The sequence below is a fragment of the Stomoxys calcitrans genome, chromosome 5, assembly GCF_963082655.1.
Source record: "Stomoxys calcitrans chromosome 5, idStoCalc2.1, whole genome shotgun sequence".
NCBI lineage: Eukaryota > Metazoa > Arthropoda > Insecta > Diptera > Muscidae > Stomoxys > Stomoxys calcitrans.
This window is the reverse complement of record NC_081556.1, coordinates 54121603-54131446: the sequence shown is the minus strand read 5'-3', so window position 1 is coordinate 54131446 and position 9844 is coordinate 54121603. Positions and strand designations below refer to the sequence as shown.

The 9844-nt window shown below is 39.5% G+C and overlaps 1 protein-coding gene across 1 annotated transcript; it reads left to right on the top strand.

Moving 5' to 3' along the window:
- The first annotated feature begins 8021 nt into the window (after positions 1-8021).
- LOC106085346 (zinc carboxypeptidase A 1) lies at positions 8022-9445 on the top strand. Its single transcript, XM_013249561.2, has one exon. It carries the CDS (start codon positions 8033-8035, stop codon positions 9314-9316), a length of 1284 nt encoding a protein of 427 aa, XP_013105015.1. The 5' UTR covers positions 8022-8032; the 3' UTR covers positions 9317-9445.
- The last annotated feature ends 399 nt before the right edge of the window (positions 9446-9844 follow it).

The window sequence follows — 9844 nt, the reverse complement described above, 5'->3', positions numbered from 1 at the left end:
GACAAATATGTTTCGAATCGGTCTAAAATCGAATATAGCTCCCATATAAGCCGATCCCCTGATTATACTTCTTGAGTCGCTAAAGGGCACAATTCCTGTCCGATTTAGCTGAAATTTTGCACAACGACGTCTCCTACGACCTTTAACAGACGGATCGAATACGGTCTAAATCGGCCGATACCCTGACAGCTCTCAAATAAGCCGATCTCCCGATTCTAATTTTTAGGCCCCTTAGGGCGTAGTTCCTATTCGATTTGGCTGAAATTTTGCTCAATGATCCTAGCAAATTATGGCTTGTATGGGTCTATTACCTGATATAGCTCCAATAGCATAGCAAATCTTATCCATTATCCTTTGTTTTCTACTTAAGAGATACCGGGAAAGGAGTGATTTCATCAAGCAGTCGTATCAATCAGGTGGAATATGCCGTTGCCATCTGTTTTGTTTGCAGCTTTTCAATGCCCAGCTTTCGTGCATTGTCAGACATTTATCTTCACGCTGAAACGGATTCGAACCTTTCTAGAACAAGGTAGGTTAGGTTAGATTGAAAAGAGGGTGCAGGTGCAGATATTAATCCACCCCATGCCACTGTGGACATACGTCTAAGCCAGTGGAACAATGTAATGATCCGAATCTATGTTCGTTCCTCGGATCGATCGTTCATCTAACACGCTGGATGAAAGTCTTATATATATTGCAACCTGTTCAATTTGGTTCCTTCCTTCTTAATCTGCGGACAACCATGTAGCTTTGTGAATTTTTACGTTGAAATGTGATGCTGTTAGCTATTGTTTTTTTTTTTTTCGCGGCGAAATCTATAGCCTCTATCCTTTATCGGACGTTAACACGTGGAGGCTTAAGTTTCCGACTGTTGGACCAAACATATTTTCCTTCCCTATTTTCGCATTAAAATCTCCAAGAACGATTTTAATATTATGGGAAGGGCAGCGTTAGTATTCTCTCTCTAGGGGCTAGTAGAAAATATCCTTGGTCTGCGCGTCCTTGTCTACTGTCAAGGCATGGGCACAAATAAGGCTGATGTTGAAAAATTTGGCTTCTATTTGAGTTGTGGCTAGCCTCTCACCCACCGAATAAACCTGGAGACAAGGTGTTTCAGTCTCCGACTAACCATAAATCAACAGCCAAATTCATTTCTCGTGTCATGACAACTATAATATAGTTCGTCCCCGTTTGGTGTTGTTATAAAGGCATTCCCGGCCTATCGCACTTCCTGTAAGGCGGTTATATCTGCCGCATACTTTTCCACCTTCTCTAAAAAGAGTCCGGATATTCCAATAGCAGATCCGTAGATCATGGTCCTTTTTTTCGTTTGCGTGGACCGTCAACGTTAGGGGAGCCCGTTTTTACTATTCTTTTGTTTCTCTGAGTAATCCTTATAACTTCCGGAGGTAGGTTACTGGCTCAGCGCCCCAACCGAATGGCTATGTGAGATCGCATATGTATCCCTCGATGTCGCGATCCGCTTGCTCCAAGATCCGCCAGCCGCCCCTAACATGAAAACAGACCCTGATGTTAGTCACTGTTTATTTGAAGGCATCAAAAAATCGCCTTGTCATTTCAAGTATTATTGGCACTAAGTATTTAAATAAAAGTCAGTGCCACCTGACCTGACACCTCACTGATACTCTCCTCTCGAAATCGCTGCTCGTCGCCGCATTAGCAGCTACTCCACATAAGTACGAAGCTTTCCACTATACGCAACCAGTGGACTCGCCCAGTAGCTTTCAGCTAAGCTTCCCCTTGATTGCGATACATAATACACAAGTCGGAGCTCAAAGTTCCAGCATGTGCGGTGCCCGCAGTTATCCGGACGAACGGACGGACTTGAAATGTTGCGTAAATACTTCATATTAATGTCGTTTGGGATTGTAAATGCGCTAAGTCGGTCCATGTTCCCATTAAAACGATCTCCCAAATATATTTCTTGAGCTCCTAGAAGGCGCAATTCTTATGCGATCGGATTGAAATTTTAAACGCTGGTTTCTCATATGACGTCCATTAGCTATCTTTAGTAAAGTTCGAATCGGTTTATAACCTGATATAGCTCCCATATAAACCGATCTCCCCATTTGACATCTTGATCCTCAAGAAGGCGCAATTCTTGTCCGATTTGGTTGAAATTTTCCTACGATGACTTTTTCTGCCACTTTCAACAGATGTACTAAATATGGTCCCAATTCTGGTATAGCTCCCATATAAACCGATCTACCGAATTGATTTCTTGAGCCTCTAGAGGGTGCAATTACTACTCGGTTTGGCTGAAATTTAGAAAATGATATTTTTCTATGACTTCTCAGAACGGGTACTATTTTCCACTCCAGCAACATCTTTTTCGTTCCGCTCCGGGTAATTTTTTTTCGCTCATCTCTCGCTCCTTTACATTTAAATTGACTACCTATTTTACTCTCCGTCATAGGATGGGGGTATACTTATGTCGTTACTCCGTTTGTAACTTATTCTAATATTGATCTGAGATCCAACAAAGTATGTATATTCCTGATCTTCTTGACATTCTTAGTCGACTTAGCCATGTCCGTCCGTTATTCCACTTGTGCCTCCGTCTGTCTGTCTGTCAAAAACACACCAACTTTTGTTGAAATCACGCTACAGTCTTTAAAAATAGAGATATTGAGCTAAAATTTTGCATAGATTTTTTTTTTGTCCAGAAACAGGTTGAGTTCGAAGATGGACTATATCTTTATATAGCCCCCATATAAACCGATCCACCGATTACGGTCTTAGGCCCATAAAAGCCACATTTATTATCCGATTTTGCTGAAATTTTAAATAAAGGCGTATTTATTGCCCGATGTCTCCGAAATTTGGGACAGTGAGTAAAGTAAGCCCCTTAACATTATTCTGCAACATCGCACGGATCTCGGTTTTGGGTTTTTGGAGTCATAAAAGGCGCATTCATTGTCCGATTTCGCTGAAATTTGAGACAGTGAGTTTAGATAGGCTCTTCGACGTCTTTCTTCAATTTGGCAATTTGACCGGTCCAGATTTGAATCTAGCTGTCATATAGACCGACCTCTTGGCCCCATAAAAGGCGCATTTATAATCCGATTTTACTGAAATTTTACACAATTTGACACTTATTTTAGGCTTTTCGACATCCGTGTCGTTTATGGTTCAGATCGGTTTATTTTTAGATATAGCTACTGCACTTATTAGTATTTGGTCCAAATCGGAACATATTTTGATATTATTGCTATGGAACATAAGGTATGAAATTTTCACCGAAGATGGTGGGTGGGCCGGGCCGAACTTTGGATACCCGAAGTTGTCGGAGCGGGGCAGATTTTGAGATTGGAAACCGATCTGCTCCCGCTCCGCTCCGCGTCTTAAAAATTTCGATCCCGCTCCGGCAAAAATAGGACTGCTCTGTTCCGAATCCCTGCTTCTAATTGCTAAGACAAGTATGGTCAACAACTTGTTATAGCACCAATTTATTTGAAAAAGTCATTCATCCATGGTGGAGGGTATGTAAGATTCGGCCCGGCCAAAGTTAACGCCCTTTTACTTGTAGCTATTTGGCTGAACTGCGCCAGGTCTTTGAACTTTCAATATTCGATTGTATCAGATGACACTTCATTCATTTCATGTTCTTGATTTGTCAGACATCAAAAGATAACTCTAAATGGAATTTTTTATTTAATTAAAAAATTGGATTTATTTATTAGACACGACAATTTATTGCAGGAGTGAAAAAACACTGAACTTATATCGTACATACGCCCAGATGTCGATAACAAGCAGAGTAAGAGTCGTGCTCTTAAGGTGTGGGTGGAATTGTATCTTGATTAACCACTAGTTGACTTATGGCGTTTATGCACATGGAAAGAACAAAGACGAAGGATACATGTACATATATATGTAGCTAAAGTAAACGCCCAAACGACAATCCTTCACCAGTGGCGTCCGACAGTGTCATCATTGAGGGCCACAATAAAACATAGAACAATTCCATTTCACTTGAGCTGAGTATTCTATTCAGCTTTCGGAATTGTTGCGAAAAACTTAAATAAAATATCATAATTTTTATACCCTACACCACTACTGTGGTACAGGGTATTATAAATTAGTGCATTTGTTTGTAACACCCAGAAGGAAGAGAGATAGACCCATTGATAAGTATACCGATCGACTCTGAATCATTTTCTGATTCGATTTAGCTTTGTCCGTCTGTCCATGTTAATTTGTGTACAAAGTACAGTTCGCAGTTTTCATCCGATCGTCTTCAAATTTGGTACGGGCATGTTTTTCGGTCTAGAGACGGAAAATTGGAAAAAATCGGTTCTGATTTGGATATAGCTCTCATAAATATGTTCATCCGATTTACAGTAATACAGCAATAAAATGGTCATTTGTTAACCGATTCTCTTGAAATTTGTTAGAAAGAATTTTCTCTTGACTTTCGACATTACTCGTCAATTTCATGGAAATCGGTTCAGATTTAGATATAGCTCTCATCTATATATATCGCCCGATCTTTATTCCTAGAGCCACTGCAAGCGCATTTATTGACCAATCTTCCCAAAACATCGTACAACGTTTTCTTCGTCGGCTGTCACAGTATTTGAGAAGTTTTGCTCGAAATCGGTTTCCATATATATGTTCGTCCGATTTGCAGTAATATTGCAATAAAATGGTCTTTTGTCAACCGATTCTCTCGAAATTCGGCAGGAAGGATTTTCTTATGGCTCTCGATATTACTGGCGAATTTCATGGAAATCAGCCCAGATTAAGATATAGCTGTCATAAATATATATATATATATATATATATATATATATATATATATATATATATATATATATATATATATATATATATATATATATATATATATATATATATATATATATATATATATATATATATATTGATACATTGATAAGTATACCGATCGACTCTGAATCATTTTCTGATTCGATTTAGCTTTGTCCGTCTGTCCATGTTAATTTGTGTACAAAGTACAGTTCGCAGTTTTCATCCGATCGTCTTCAAATCTGGTGCGGGCATGTTTTTCGGTCTAGAGACGGAAAATTGGAAAAAATCGGTTCTGATTTGGATATATATATATATATATATATCGCCAGATTTTCACCCCAAGAGCCGCTGCAAGCTCATTATTTGTCCAATCTTGCCAAAATTTTGCACCACGCTTTCCTTAACGACCACCACATTATCTGAGAAGTTTGCTTGAAATCGGTTCAGAATTAGATATAGCTCCCATATATATGTTCGTCAGATTTAGGGTAATTTGCACAAATTTTTTTAAGTTGAAGGGCATTATTTTATTCCACATACCAAATACCAGCAAATAATAAAGCTTCTAGGAAACGAACAAGGATCTTCGATAGACCGGTTTACATGGGAGCTATATAAGGTTATAGACTGATTTAGACCATATTTGACACAGTTGTTGTAAGACGTAACAGAACCATGCTAAATTTCAGTCAAATGGGACAAAAATTGCGGCTTGTAAGGACTCTAGAAGTCATATCGGTAGATCGGTTTATGCGAGAGCTATATCAGGTTATAGACCGATTTGGATACTAGGCACAGTTGTTAAAAGTTTTAACAGAACACTACATTCAAAATTACAGCCAAAACCGAGACCCATTGCAGCTTTCAAGGGCACAAGAAGTCTTATCTGGAGATCGGTTTATATGGGAGCTATATCTAAATCTGAACCGATATGGCTCATTTGCAATCCCCAACGACCTACATCAATATTAAGTATCTGTGCGAAATTTCGAGCGGCTAGATTCGACATTTCGACAAACGGACGGACGGACATAGCTAGATCGACTCTGAACGTCGATACGATCAAGAATATATATTTATATATACTTTATAGGGTCTTAGTTGAATATTTGGAGGTATTTCAAACGGAATGATTAGATTAGTATACCCCCATCCTATGGTGGTGGGTGTAAAAATAAATCACTTGTTTAAATATGATGGCTTTTTATACCCACCTCCGAAGGATGAGGGTATATTCATTTTGTCATTCCGTTTGCAACACATCGAAATATCCATTTCCGACCCTATAAAGTATATATATTCTTGATCAGCGTAAAAATCTAAGACGATCTAGACATGTCCGTCCGTCTATCCGTCTGTCTGTTGAAATCATGCTACAGTCTTCAAAAATATAGATATTGAGCTGAAACTTTGCACAGATTCGTTTTTTGTCCATAAGCAGGTTAAGTTCGAAGATGGGCTATATCGGACTATATCTTGATATAGCCCCCATATAGACCGATCCGCCGATTTAGGGTCTTAGGCCCATAAAAGCCACATTTATTATCCGATTTTGCTGAAATTTGGGACAGTGAATCGTGTTAGGCCCTTTAACATCCTTCGTCAATTTGGCCCGGATCGGTTCAGATTTGGTTATAGCTGCCATATAGACCGATCTTCCGATTAACGGTCTTATGCCCATAAAAGCCACATTTATTATCCGATTTGGCTGAAATTTGGGACAGTGAGTTGTGTTAGACCCTTCGACATCGCTCGTCAATTTCGCTCAGATCGGTCCAGATTTGGATACAGCTCCCATATAGACCGGTCCTCCGATTTAGGGTCTTAGGCTCATAAAAGCCACATTTATTATCCGAAGGGCCTAAGACAACGATTAGTTGTCTTAGGCCCTTCGACATCGTTCTTCAATTTGGAACTGATCGGATCAGATTTGGATATAGCAGCCAATAGACCGATCCCTCGATTTAAGGTTTTGGGTCCATGAAAGGCGCATTTATTGTCCGATGCCCCCGAAATTTGGGACAGTAATTTAAGTTATGCCCCTTGACATACTACTGCATTATGGCACAGATCGGTCCAGATTTGGATATAGCTGCCGTATAGACCGATCTCTCGGTTTTAGGTTTTGGGGCTATAAAAAGCGCATTTATTGTCCGATGTCGCCGCACTTTGGGACAGTGAATTGTGCTAGGCCCTTCGACATCCTTCTTCAATTTCACTCAGATCGGTCCAGAATTAAATATAGCTGCCATATAGACCGATCTCTCGATTTGATGTTTTGGGCTCATAAAAGGCGCATTTATTGTCCGATGTTGCAGAAATTTGCGACCGAGAGTTAAGTTAAGCCCCTCCACAGGCCGAACTTAACGCCTTTTTACTTGTTTAGGCTTTTTTGGTCAAAATTTACTAAATTTAAATAAAAAGAATATTTATTTAATTTTTCCAACATTATAAATCACTTGTTCTTATGTATATACTACCTATGTTCATTTAACTAGTTCTGTCTATATTTTCAGCACTCAACAGACAGTTTTTTTAAAAAACTAATAATTTTTAAACTGTCCGGATTTATTTGACCGCTACTGTATGTACGAAATAGGAAAAAAACATTTCGCTTAACGTTTTTGGGTAACGAAGTTAAGAAGTATTTGTTAGAGACCCTATGTATGCGAATACCTATCGGAAAATATATTTTCGAAAGAATCAATTAATTATCAAACTATTTAATAGTCTCTGACTTGATCAAAGTCGTCAGGCCTTTAGAAGATTGTTCACATTAATTTTTATGTCAGTATCTCTAGTGCCACTTCAAATATATTTCCCTAATTCCCCGTCTAATCATATCGTGCGGTAGCGTTGATTAACTTTGATTATCACAAAAGTCAAAATAGGGAAAGCTCTTGCGTACGTAGGTATGAAATTTATGATCGCAAAGATTATTATCTAGGTATTGAATAGAACAAAATCAAACAAACAAATGATATACGTATCTTTGAAATGTGAATTATGAACAAAACCAAAATAGACCCTTAGTTGGAAAAAAAAGTTATTTAAAAAATTTACAACCTCAAAGCAACCCGAAACACTCGAATTTTGAACAAATGCATGTTGGCCGGAGTTATCTTCGAGGCGTTTAATCGTTCAATCTTATCAGTTCGATAGCTGCAAGTGAACTCACAATTCGTGTGTGACTATAAAAGTCCTAACGGAAATCCAAACAGAACATTCGCAGTCGAGTATGGCATTTAAAAATCAACTCATTTTGGGCTTCTGCCTTTTGGCAGTTGCCTTGTCTTCCGGAGAGAGAGCACGTTATGACAATTATCGCGTCTACAAGACCATCGCCTCCACTCCAGCTGAATTGGAAGTCTTGAAAAATTTGGAAGGTGCCAGTGATTCCATTATGTTCTTGGATGGCATTCACCTGATCAACCAGGACATCAGCGTTGTTGTGGCTCCCCACAAAGTTCCCGACTTTTTGGAAATTATGGGCACCAATGAAATTGAATACGAATTGTTGGAGAGCAATTTACAAAGTCAATTGGAAGGTGATGAGGAACAAGTAGCTAAGTCGGATTCCAATGCCCGCGCTGTATCCTATGGCTGGTCCCAATACTACCAATTGGATGATACCTACAAGTGGATGCAACAATTGGCTGTTGAATATCCCAGTATTGTCACTTTAGTGGAAGCCGGCAAAACCTACCAGGGCCGTTCCATTTTGGGTGTTAAAATTTCCAAGAGCCAGAGCGCCAAGCCTGGTATTTTCATCGAAGCCGGTATCCATGCTCGTGAATGGATTGCTCCTGCCACCGCCACATATTTGATCAACCAATTGCTCACCTCGAATGTGGCCAGCGTAAAACAAATCGCTGAGAACTACGATTGGTACATCTTCCCTCACGCAAATCCCGATGGCTATGTCTACACTCATACCACCGATCGCATGTGGCGCAAGACTCGTGCTCCCTATGGCAGCTGCTTTGGTGCCGATCCAAACCGCAACTGGGGCTTCCAATGGAACACCGTGGGCTCCAGCAACAATGCCTGCTCCGATACCTATGCCGGTCCCTCTGCCTTCTCAGAAATTGAGACTCGCTCCTTCTCGCAATACATCGAAAGTTTAAAGGGCAAGATTTTCTTGTACATCTCCTTCCATGCCTACTCACAATATCTGCTGTATCCCTATGGACACACTTCGTCATTGCCTTCAAACTATAAGGACTTGAAACAAGTATTCGATGCTAGCATTGCTGCCATGGGAAAACGCTATGGCACCAAATACACCGGAGGCAATATCTACGATGCCATCTATCCTGCTTCGGGTGCCAGTGTTGATTGGGCCTATGAGAAGGTTGGCACAAAGATGTCCTTCTGTTATGAGTTGCGTCCATCTTCCAACTCGGTTGTAACCGGTTTCAAGTTGCCCGCCGCTCAAATTATTCCCACTGGTGAGGAAACCGTGGACTCCATTACCGCTATGGTTAACGAAGTTCAGAAGTTGGGTTACTTCAAAAATTAGTGGGACTATATACAGCGATACACTGAAAAAAATGTTGAATATTATAAATCGTAGTAAATAATTCAGACCAAATAAGTAAATGATAAAGAAAATGAAATAAATACACGGATGCAGCAAAACTATGTGTAAGCAATGTGGACCATCTGAAAAATTAATTAAATTAAATAGACCTAAACGGTCGTATTGCTCTTGGCCTTCCAGTTAGCGCGCTAAGTATACTCATTTGTTTTGTTTATACATATAAAAACAGAGCTATCTGTTTAAACCCTGTTTTTTAGCCCGATGCGTACTCAAAATTTAAATGCCTTTCATTTGAGATTTTTTCTTAACGATAGAACTTTATGAAAGATGTTTCTATTAGAGTTGTCAAATTTCCTTCTTACCCCTATAGCGGAGTCCATACCATCTACAATTTATTGTTTATGGCTTTATTTCAAATAGCGTCTCCACCTTTACACGCCTCCTTGATATATTGCTCTACTAAACCATCTCTATAGTTCAATATATCCCAAGCAGGCGGTAAATCGT

Coding starts and splice junctions, on each gene's coding strand:
- LOC106085346 (XM_013249561.2), top strand. CDS start 8,033: ATGGCATTTAAAAATCAACTCATTTTGGGCTTCTGCCTTTTGGCAGTT.